The sequence below is a fragment of the Rousettus aegyptiacus genome, unplaced genomic scaffold (genome assembly GCF_014176215.1).
Source record: "Rousettus aegyptiacus isolate mRouAeg1 unplaced genomic scaffold, mRouAeg1.p scaffold_m13_p_13, whole genome shotgun sequence".
NCBI classification, from domain to species: domain Eukaryota; kingdom Metazoa; phylum Chordata; class Mammalia; order Chiroptera; family Pteropodidae; genus Rousettus; species Rousettus aegyptiacus.
Genome location: NW_023416288.1, coordinates 53,896,599 through 53,907,996, shown reverse-complemented (window position 1 = coordinate 53,907,996; position 11,398 = coordinate 53,896,599). Strand labels below are relative to the sequence as shown.

General features: G+C 51.6%; 3 gene segments (V, D, J or C); all 3 read left to right on the top strand.

Moving 5' to 3' along the window:
- Positions 1–4,902: 4,902 nt before the first annotated feature.
- Positions 4,903–7,221, top strand: LOC107516958. The segment is given in 3 exon segments: positions 4,903–5,175; positions 5,372–5,718; positions 5,840–7,221. Coding segments are annotated over 2 exon segments (546 nt in total).
- Positions 7,222–7,230: 9 nt separating this feature from the next.
- Positions 7,231–8,392, top strand: LOC107516964. The segment is given in 2 exon segments: positions 7,231–7,621; positions 7,729–8,392. Coding segments are annotated over 2 exon segments (423 nt in total).
- A 764-nt stretch (positions 8,393–9,156) lies between these two features.
- LOC107516913 lies at positions 9,157–10,867 on the top strand. The segment is given in 2 exon segments: positions 9,157–9,989; positions 10,316–10,867. Coding segments are annotated over 2 exon segments (546 nt in total).
- Positions 10,868–11,398: the final 531 nt, after the last annotated feature.

Here is an 11,398-nt window from a genome sequence, read left to right as displayed (position 1 = left end):
GGCGCCAGACACTGGGTTTGTAGAGATCATTATTTGGTCTCGGATGGTGAATCTTCCTCCAGAGATAACTTGGTCGTACTTCTGCCAAGTGCAGGGGTGTGAACAGTCTGGGGCCACGTGAACCAGAATTCAAGGCTCGAGGTGTCCTGGGCACCTAGAGATCACATTCACCTCTAGCTCACCCGCACCTTCGGTTCCTCAATGTCCCCCACTGGGTACACCCTGGTCTTTGACGTTCGTCCCCCTGGCCTGGAGTCAGCTCCATGAGCACTCAGGGGAGGCCAATGTCCCCAAGGGCAAAGGGACTGCTGAGTTCCCTCCCTAGGCCCTCACCCTCTCCTAGATCCCAGGCTCTATGTCCCTTGCTCTATGTTGAGGACATTAATTATTTTAAGTTTTCGATGTTTTTCTATCCAATTATTTAGATAAGACAGAAGGGTTGATGTGAGTGCCCTCATCTTTAATTACTGGAATTCAGGTCAGAGAGTTTAGAGTAGATTGCGAATTCATTTAATTGTTGTTGGAACACATCATTAATTTTTGTTGTTGTGGTTGTTGTTGTTGTTGTTGTTGTTATTGAGGCTTTTTGTTTGTTTCTTTTTAGTGAGTGTGCCCAAGGGTAAGTGGTCGGAATTGGGGAGAGTATCGATTTTTGTTTATCTGCCTTTCTCTAATAAAAACCCATCTTCTGGTGCAACACTTTTTTTTCCACGTTTCCCATTGTGGGAGAATTCCATAAAAGAATGCTGCCCTAGTTTTCCGATTCCTTGCCGGATCTTCTCAATGGGAAGGCAAATAAACGATATTGTCTCATCTCTTCACCCTTCGTCTCTCTCTGTCTTCTTCGCTACCCAGAGGCAAGAGAGATCCTCCGGTGCCTCTCATCGGGCACTAAGGTGAGTGGAGAACTTGCTTTTCTTGCAGGCCAGCCGGCAGTTTCGAGGGGAGAGAAAGCAAGCTAAACGCTGACTCGGCATAGCGTTAGCCAGCCATTCGGTTTCACATCCGAGCCCAGTTACTTACCGGTATGGAAACTGACATTATCACCCCCACCTGTCTGACTCCAGTGCCTAATTCTCAGGTGGTTCCATCTTAGGCTATAACAAAACAATTTTAGTTATCGATCCTCTAACACTAACAACATAATACACTGTGCCCCTCCCACCCCTCATACTCAAACTATTGCTTCACGTCCTGTCAAAGGAACTTGTGTGCCGTTTTTTTGTTCACTGGCCACTAGGAGGCACTGTGGCTCCACTGTCCTATAGAGCCTGGGGGAATGGGCTGAGATTGCTCCCTGGAAAAAGAGAATTGAGGTATCCCTGGGTGGGGTTTAGACTTAGACAGCTGCTCTGAATGGAGCTCAGAGGCAGGGAGGTGTCCCATGGGCGTTCCTCCAAGTGCGCTTAAGATGAGCACAAGGAGCCGGGTGGTGAAGCGCCCCTTCCGGGCTGGGAAAGGCAGACTGAGTCTGAGTGTCAGAGGAGCCTTTGCGAGCCTGACCCACACCAGCCCAGGCCGGCCCACCTGCTCCGCTGCCCCGCAGAGGGCAGGGCGGGGAGCAGGGCGGGGGCCACCCTGGACCACATCGTTGGCACCCTGCCCCCAGGGAACTGACAGTCACAGCGATGTGACCAGCAAGTTCGCTTGCCAGGCAAGGACTGGGGTGCACTAGAACGACAGAATTTCTCCCCAAGAGCTTTGCTCTTAGCAGGAAGAGGTCACAATGTAGTGTGGACTTTGCCGGTCACCCTGGGCCCCTCTGTGTCCCTTGGAAGCTTATGAGGTCTGGACAGAGACACAGCCCAGGAGCCTCAGCAGTGTGTCTCTCTCCTAACCATGAACTATGGACTAAAATGGTCCTTCTTCTTCGTCAACAAGTACTGACTGACCCACGAAACGGAGGCTTCTCTCAGCTCTCCACAGCTTCCGCCATGAGAGGCCCTGGCTTGTGGTACCTGCCTCTCTTCTGGGAAAAGGCCACATGTTAACGATGAAAAATGCTGAGCTTTTCTGGAGTGAGAATGAGATGCACTTTAACTCCAGAGCATTTTATTTGCAAATCTTCAAGAATAAGAAAATCCCCCGCTTATTTCATGGCGGGGGGTGAGGGCGATGAGACATGTGAGCGACTGTACGCTACGGGCTTCGGGAATGTCACAGAGCTCCGGGACGGACAGACTCAGAGACGTCTCTTACCGCAAATAAGAGCTTTCGAACCGAGCCAGTTTTCAGGGCATCGACTCAGCCCCGAAGCCCTAACAAGGCAGCTGCTATTCTTGTTCTTCCTGGAGTGCTCAGAGCCCAGTTCCTAACTGATGGATGATTTTTAGAGTGTGTTTAGGACCAGCAGCATCGAGCTGTCAGGGAGCAGAACGTGAGTTTGCAGAGAAGATGGCTTGCAGTGAGACAATGAACTCATCTGTAAATCTTGGAGTTGGAGGTTCAAACGGAGTCATTTGGCTGTCGATAAGAGATAGTTAGAGAAGGCGTTGTGAGTTGGTGACATCTGAAGGAGGCCTCTAGAGGCAAAAATCTACAGCCTAGGTCAATAATAGTTGAGTTCAGTCTGGCCTGAATCACCTCCCAGAGATGAAGCCTTCTTCTGTGAAGGGAGCTCTCCTGAGCTGGGGCTGGTGGCCCCATTGAGTGATGTCACTGACTGACACATCTTTTGGAGGTAAAATGTCCCAAAATGCACTTCTCTGCTGGTGCTCACGGGGGCTCTGGACTGGGCTGTTCCACACCTGCCGACATTGCCATGGCCACCAGGCTCCTCTGCTGTGTGGTCCTTTGTCTCCTGGGAGTAGGTGAGGCGCCAGGAATATTGAGCATCTTCGTGCTGAGTTTCCTTCCTGTGACTCCAACATTATTTTTATTCTGTCCTTAACCCCTGCCTCCTTTCAAAGGGTCCACAGATGCCGGGGTCACCCAGACACCCAGGCATAAGGTGACAAAGATGGAACGAGAAGTAACCCTGAGCTGCAAACCAATTTCTGGCCACAATGCCCTTTTCTGGTACCGACAGCCCTCAGGGCAGGGACCAAAGTTACTGATTTACTTCCGTAATCAAGCTACTATAGACAACAGAGGGATGCCCAAGGACCGGTTCTCAGCTGAGATGGCTAACGAGTCATTCTCTACCCTGAACATCCGGGCCACAGAACCCGGGGACTCAGCCACGTACCTCTGTGCCAGCGGCTCAGCCACAGCGCTGCAGAGTCACCCCCTCCCCGTGCAGAAACCCTCTCGCTTCCCCTTCTCGCTCCAGCCCCCGCCGTCCTGTCCTGAGCGAGGGTCTCCCTGCTCCTCCCTCACCAAGAGAGATGCATGGGTTTGGGCGTGACAAGGACGTAACGATAAGGAAGTGACACAGAAAATCCTGGGTAGGAAATGGTGCAGGGAATGGGCTTCAAGGATTCCTCACAAATTGCCTGTCACCTCTTCCCCTCACTAGTCATCCTGTCATCACTGGTGACCCACTTTTCCTGCACACAGCTCATACGTTAGTTTGACTTTTTAGTTTTCCGCTCTCCTCACCTTCAACAACTTTTGTCCTCCAAGCCATCTCAGATGCTCGTCTGCGATGCCAGATCATGTGACGACCAAGTCAGCTCCTTCCGCGAGTTCCTTGTCAATCATCCCACCCCCTACCAGCTCCTCGGTTCCCCCACCTCACGAAGCCAGCACCACCACGCCTTCAATCTGTCAATCCACGGAACCTCAGTCCTTGTCCCCAACAGCTCTGAGACTCCCGTGTTCTCAAAGGCTCAGTGTCGGAACCAGAGTTCAAGGTCTCAGACTTAGTCTCAACCCTGGTGGAGATGGCCACCAGGCTCCTCTGCTGTGTGGCCCTGTGTCTCCTGGGAGTAGGTGGGTCCTCAGAAATAAAGAACCTGCATTTTTTGGTATTCCTCGTTCTAATTTATGGGTTTCTTATCTTGTTCCCAAACACTATCCCCTGCCGCAGCACCCACAGATGCTCAAGTGACCCAGTTACTGACACACAAGGTGACAAAGATGGAACGAGAAGTAACCCTGAGCTGCAAACCAATTTCTGGCCACAATGCCCTTTTCTGGTACCGACAGCCCTCAGGGCAGGGACCAAAGTTACTGATTTACTTCAACAATCAAGCTCCAATAGACGACACAGGGATGCCCCAGGGCCGGTTCTCAGCTGAGATGCCTAATGATTCATTCTCCACCCTGAACATCCGGGCCACAGAACCCGGGGACTCAGCCACGTACCTCTGTGCCAGCGGCTCAGCCACAGCGCTGCAGAGTCGCCTCCTCCCCGTGCAGAAACCCTCTCGCTTCCCCTTCTCGCTCCAGCCCCCGCCGTTCTCAGCAGTATCTCCAGAGCAAGGACGTGGGGTTGGGGTTTTCGCAGTCCCTTAGGAAGACGGCAGCAGAATGTACCAACGGCAACGCATCAGGGGACTTTGTGTCGGCAGGAAATACGTGACCGGTGTCTGTCAGTCCTGCAAGTTCTCACGGATGATGACCTCGGCCAAGATCGAGGGTCAGTGTCACCCGTTGGGCTCTCGAGTGGTTAGGTAAGCTGACACTGTGCAGCCGCTGCACAAGGGACCTCATCGCGGCTGGCTTGTCTTCAGATGGTGACGAGTGGTCCCTCCTGCCTCGGCCCTCACCTTCGCAATGGGCACATGGAGCCGTGGTTACATCCTCAGGAGGGCTCAACCCTTCCCAATTTCTTCAACACTTCTCATTTTAAGTATTCCACAACCGTTTTCCGAATTGGAACAAAACATTTTTTTTCACATTTTCAGAAGTTTCTTAACTTCTGAAGAGCATGTCAGGGAGACGCGGACCGGGATGTGCAGGATGTGGGGGGGGGGGGGGGGGCGGGTGGCGTTCTGGGGTTCTGACCCGGAACGGAAGCCGCCGGCTCTGTCTCTCCAGCGCGTGCGCGCTGTCCCGGTGGGCACGCAGAGAGTCCTCGTCGCCCTGGCTGCTCTGAATCCTGGGATTCTGGCGGGAGCAGAGCTGGAGACTAGATGCTTTGCTGAGCCCGCAGAGTCTCAGCCCTTTGCACAGACGCAAGGCAGTGTGGGAAGGCTGCTGCTAGACACTCCTCTGCTTGGCCACAAGGAGGCAGTACGGGACCACCGACAGCCAAAAGATGCAGAGGCTTCTCTTGGTACTCCCTGAAAAGTGAGTGTTCATAGAGGAATTCTAGGGCTTGATTTCGGTGCTAATACTTAGGGAGGTGGGGTGGCTAGTTGGCAGACATTAGCCATCCATTTGTGATGCAAATAGCAAAATGAAAAGGCATCATCTCAGTAGGTGTGGAAGTGAAACTTCAGCAAAAGCTCTTCGTGTGTTGAGGAGCCCGTGAATTGCCTTATAGGACAGAAGGACTGCGGATGAGATGGAGAAGCCTGGATGGATGTGGGGAGGACACAGGAAGAGAGGCAAATGAGGGGACCCCGCACCTGCTTCGTGCCAAATCAGCCTCACCGGGGCTCCCCTGCCCAGTAGGAAGCTGTGGGTCATATTGCAAGCAGGGCCCCTTGCCCTGGTGACGTCAACAGCAGCGCCGTCACCACAGGCGATTGACCAACCAGGGACTCTCGGAGCCCCCACCGCTCAACCCACAGATCAGAGCCTGGAACAGACAGACACCTCGTTCCCGCTCTGTCCGTGCCATGGGTCCCAGGCTTCCTTACTACGTGGCCCTTTGCGTCTTCGGAGCAGGTGCGCCCTGGTCAGAAAGGACAACTTTGGCTCAAAGTATCATCACCTGCTCCTGTCTTTTATGGCAGCAACATCGATATCCTTCTTGACTCTGTTTCTCATTTTCCACCTCTCTCTGCAGGTCACCTGGGTGCTATGGTCACCCAGGACCCAAAATACCAGGTCACCAGGGTGGGAAAACCCGTGACCCTGAATTGTTTTCAGGACCTGAATCACGACGCCATGTACTGGTACCAACAGAAGCTGAGCCAAGCCCCCAAACTGCTGTTCTACTACTATGACACACAGCTTAATAAGGAGCCCGACACCTCCGACAACTTCCAACCCAAACGGCCTAACGCTTCCTTCTGCTCTGTTGGCATCGGCTCGCCGGGCTTGGGGGACTCCGCCACGTATCTCTGCGCCAGCAGCAGAGGCACAGAGCGGGAGCGTTGCCTCCCCTCCGCTCAGAAACCTCCGCTTCCCCGACCCCGCGCCTTCCCCAGGCCTCCCACCCTCCTGCAGCAAGGGCAGGAAGCGGCTCTGTGGCTGTCATCTCCTTTGCGGGGAGAGGCTGGGCACAAACCTACACGAGCCGCTGACAGTTATGCCAAGAGTGGAGCAGTGGTTTCCTACTGAGCCACCATTCAGTTTGTGGTATTTCCCCAGGATTACTTTAATCACCCACTCTGTGTTCTTCAGCAGAAAAACAGATTTTTGTTTGTTTGTTTGTTTTTAGTCTAAGTTGCAGACTTAGCAATATATTAAATGGCAGGTAGGTTCAGGCAGGAGGCAGCCCCGCTCCCGTGAACCCCTGCACTAAGGAGAACCTGCCCTGTAGATGTGTTGAAGCCGTCTTATCGAGTAGGGAAAATGTGATCTGCTGCAAACTTGCATCAGATTTGAAAACCAGTGCGCCGCCTGGAGCCTGCATGCGCTCACAGCGCACTTAACTGAGTTGCCTGCTTATTTCACTCAGCGTAGTAACCTCTAGGTCCATCCATGTCGTTGCACACGGGAGGCTTTCATTTATTAAAGGCTGAGTAATATTCCGTTGCACGTATGAACCATGAATTCCTTATCCAGCCGTCTGTGGGTGGGCGTTCAGGTTGCTTCCACGTCTTGGCTGTTGTCGAATGTGCCGTCCTGAACTTAGGGGCGCGTGGATCTTTACGGATTATCGTTTTGGTTTTCTTCGATAAATGCCCAGAAGTGCAGTTGCTGAGTCGAAACGGCGTTCCCGTTCTGGTTGTCTGCCTCGCAAATTCTGGCAGCCTTTGTTCTCTCTCTTTTCACCTCCATCTCCTAAACTCGGGAAACGGTCCACGCTCTGCCTCCCCCTCTCACTGTGTGTGGACGCGGCCCAACGGCTTTCTCGCTTCAGGACAATCATCACAGTCTTGTGCTGTTTTTCACTGACTGATACAGTTGTCTCACGTGGGTTTTTTTTAATTTATTTTTTTACGATTCTAAATTTAATGGACAGATTTAGGTTCTGGAAACCGCATTTAAAAAAATAAAAAAGACTAAGTAGGAAACATGAAACCTGATTGAAAATGATGCGAATGAAGCTGAGGGAAGAGAAATTTCTAGGACTTCGGGTGTAGTCCATATTGCTTCGAAAGATCAGACAAGCAGAGAAATAGATAAGTCTGTGTTCCAATAAGTATATAATGTTAATCTTTAGAATGGAAATGTTCCATAAAAAATGTGAAGATGACTTCAGCAGGAGTGATTTCTCTGTGACAAAAGCACGTGTCTTTATACAAACACTACCGGATTCTACGAAGTGATCACGTCACAGAGTAGCGGCTTGTGGGGGATGCGGAAGCCTCAGAGAAAGCCACCAGCCTCTGTTCAGTCCCTGGTTCTGCCATGGGCCCCGTAGTCATCTACTGCATGGTCCTTTATGTCCTGGGCGCAGGTGAGTCCCCGTTCGGAACCTGTCAGCCCCCCGCTCTGATCCTCTCGTCCCTGTCCTCACAGCCCCTCACGGGCTAAGTCTCCAACTCCTGTGTGCTTTCTTCTCAGGCTCCCTGGATGCAGAAGTCACCCAGATGCCAGGATACCTGGTCAGAGAGAAAGGGCAGACAGCGAAAATGCAGTGTGATCCCATAAAAGGACACGATTACGTTTACTGGTACCGACAGGTCCTGACAAAAGAGTTCAAGTTCTTGATTTCTTTCCAGTTTAGAAAGGTCTATGAAACAAAAATTCCCAAGGAGATATTTTCAGCTGAGTGTCCCCAAAACTTGCCCTGTATCCTGGAGATCCAGAGTACTGAGCTGCAGGATTCAGCCACGTACCTTTGTGCCAGCAGTGAATCCACAGTGGTAAATATTCGCTCATCTTCATGCACGAACTCATCCAGCCCAGCTCAGGAAGCAGGTGGTGTATTAGGCTGAACGGAAATCACAAAAGTTCATCAGCCAGCTTAAGCCCGGGGTTCTGTTGCAAGGCTCAATGTATATCCCGTGGAACCTCAAACAGAGAACCCAGGGATTTCTCGAGAATCATGGCATCAGCACAGGGATGATTTGAGGTTTCGTTTCTTTTTTCTGCCTTGTTGCCCCCATTATTCTTCCTTATTATTTTCTTCTCCGTTTCTTAGACCTCAGAGAGAGTAGAAAATTCTCGATTCAGATGTCAGCCCTCCAGCCACACAGAGGAGGACCGACGTGACTTGGTCTCATGCTGGGTTACAAATTCAGAAAACAGAAAAGAAAAAATTCTGGCTTTTTTTGAGATTTTGTTTCTCTCCAAATTCGGTCTTACTCGTGGTGACTCACACCATTGCCTTTCTCTCAGAGGAGTCACTCCTTTGAATGATATCTTCAGCTCATTTAGAATATTTTTGTTCTTATGAAACTATTCCCCTAAAGATTAAAACTATGCACTTACTGGGCCAAAGACTCGTTTTTCTGTTTCTGCTTTGATCTCTGTTAAGCCCTGGAGAAAGACGGGGCAGCACCTAAGAGAATGAAAACGACAGAGACTCTCACCTTTTCTTGGTGATCTTGGATGTAACTAGAAAGGATACTGATTTCCTCCCGTCACTGAGGAATTTATAAAACTCAGTATATGGACCTCACCTGATTTAAAGAATTTCACTCTAAAACTCTTATGTGTATGCTTAAGATTTCTGCAAGCTATTGCATGTATTGTAACCATTTACTTTTTCCTGATACTAAAAGAACTTGTTGGCTGTAAAGGTTTAGAAGATCTCCCGATAGCCATAAGCAAGCTGAGTTATTGTATGAAAGTCAAAAAAGTTTAAATATCCCTAAGTGTTCCCTAAGAGCTGGCATTCGAGAAGCCCAGGTGGGACCCATGAGACCGCTTGGGACCCAGCTTGGAAAATCGTCCATCGTCACTTCCGCCGCATTCCGGCCAGCCCAGACGCCAGGGGGAGGGCCTCACAGGCGTGCGAACATTGGGGAGTGAGGCTGATTGGGGCGCCATCTTTGATTAATGCGAAATGCTGGGATTTCTGACCCTGTTTCTCATGACCGTGGGCCAAGGATGACTTCACAGCATGACGACAGCTGTCTCATTTGCCAACATCCATCCCGAGGCCGACTCTCGTCAGGGACGACACAAGGAGGGGGGTCCTGGGAAATGTGTCTCCTCCTTAGTTAAGCTGAAACAGGATCTAAACACCACAGGTGCATATACCTGATGGCTGGTGGGCCCCAAAAGGAGACGGGAGATTTCCTTCTGATCCGGTGGCTTCTAGCCACGTCCATCCCGTGAATGTCGTAAACCTATTCTTTGCAGAAGTACAGATGTAGAGGGAGGCCCTGCATTCTAATGTGGTCCACCCCAACGAAGAAACAATATGGCCACAGGAGCACACAGGATGATGCCCTTCAGACATAGCCCAGTTCTGTGTACACAGTTAAATTTAGTGTACACAACTATATTTACTATGCTAAAAATCTATGTCGCTACAGTACAAACATTATTTCATGGATCAAGTCTTCGTCTCCCCTTTCTGACTAATCCACTCCAGAGGAAAAGAACTCAATATTAGGGGAGAGAACATTTCCAAGGGCCCTTTCAGCAATGAGTGGTTCTTTCCCAGTGGGGGAGATTGAGGGATCCTGTGTCATTGGCACAGGCCCCCACCAGGGGGCAGAGGAGAGCATCCTCGGGGTCCTGTCAGCTCCATCCATCCTCCCAGGGGTTGGGACAGGAAGAGTGAAGAGCAGGTCGCACGTCCCTTGAGAGCCCTGTGGTGCGAGGCCAGGACCTGGCGATGCTGCTGCTGCTGCTGCTGCTCCTGGGGCCCAGTACGAGCGTGTAGTCTGAGTGTCCTGGGCGAGCGTGCGCGCGGGTTGTCACGGGTGAATGGTGGCCAGAGAGTGTGGATTTTTTTATGCTGCTGATGATGAGAGAGACACCCACGCTCTGTGGAGGGGGAAAGGGTGAGGGGAGACGTCACCGGCCGGAGGAGATGGGGCCCCTGGTCCCGGGGAGTCTGACAGGAAGGGGTCACAGCACAGCCGGGCCTGGGAGCTGGGAGGAAGGAGACGGGGCGAGGCTGGGAGTCGTCTGCCTGTGGTCACGTCTGACGGGGCCCGCGGGGCCCTCACCTCCCTGACCTCCGTTTCAGCAGGCCCCGCGCTTGGTGCGCACGTCACTCAAGAGCCCAGCAGGGCCATCCGCAGGAGCGGAGCCTCTCTGGACATCCGGTGCCGTGCAGTGGACTTTCAGGCCAGGATTGTATTTTGGTATCGTCAGTTCCCGCAACAAGGCTTCACATTGATGGCGACTTCTAACCAGGGCTACAGAGCAAAATACGAACAAGGTTTCACGGAGGACGAGTTTCCCATCAGTCATCCAAACACAACATTCTCCAATCTGACGGTGGCGAGTGCTCACCCTGCAGACAGCGGCCTCTACCTCTGTGGTGCCAGTGACACAGCGCTGGCCCGAGATGAGAGACCCAGTCAAGAACCTGTGCGCCAGCCCCCTCTTCCCCACCCCACCCCGGCCCCGCGGAGCCCTGTGGGAGGGGCGTGGGGGGAGGAAACCACAGCTCCCCTGATGAGACAGCTGTGTGGGAGGTGGGGTGGGGGAGGGGAGAGAGGCGAGGATATCTGTGGACGAAGTGTGGGGAAGCTGTAGCGTTTGACAATAGCAAAATATGAATGAGCTGAGCCTATAAAGTGGCCACGTGACTTGGGAAGCTTCCAGGGATGAAAATGAGAAAACCTGGCCTCATCCTGACTCCTTGGAATGGTAATCATATGCTTTTAGATATATCTACACATGATCCTTCAGGTAGATCTCAAAGCAGTTCTATCAAACACTGTCTTTTCTATAATAACCCTTGACCTTTGGCTCTCCCAGACTATACAGCACAGTCTTGTCACCATCTTCAGTCCTCGACATAAACAGTCACAAGGCAGGGACGTCCCCTCATGGAAGAATCTGATGATGCGCTACATATAGTGTTTTGATTGATGCATAAATAGGATAAGACTGCGTACAAAGAAAAGTGTGCCCCCTGTATATCTAGGTACAGGGAACTTGATAGAGAAGATGTTGGCTCCGCCTGCTCTTGAGAAAGGTGTCAAAGGAAAAAGAGGGCAGAAGGAGCATGTGAGAAAGACGTCAGACAACAAGACTTCTCTACAAACTACCAATTTCTGTCAGAAGCCAGAAGACCATAAGTGAAGCAGTGATCGTAAGCCCT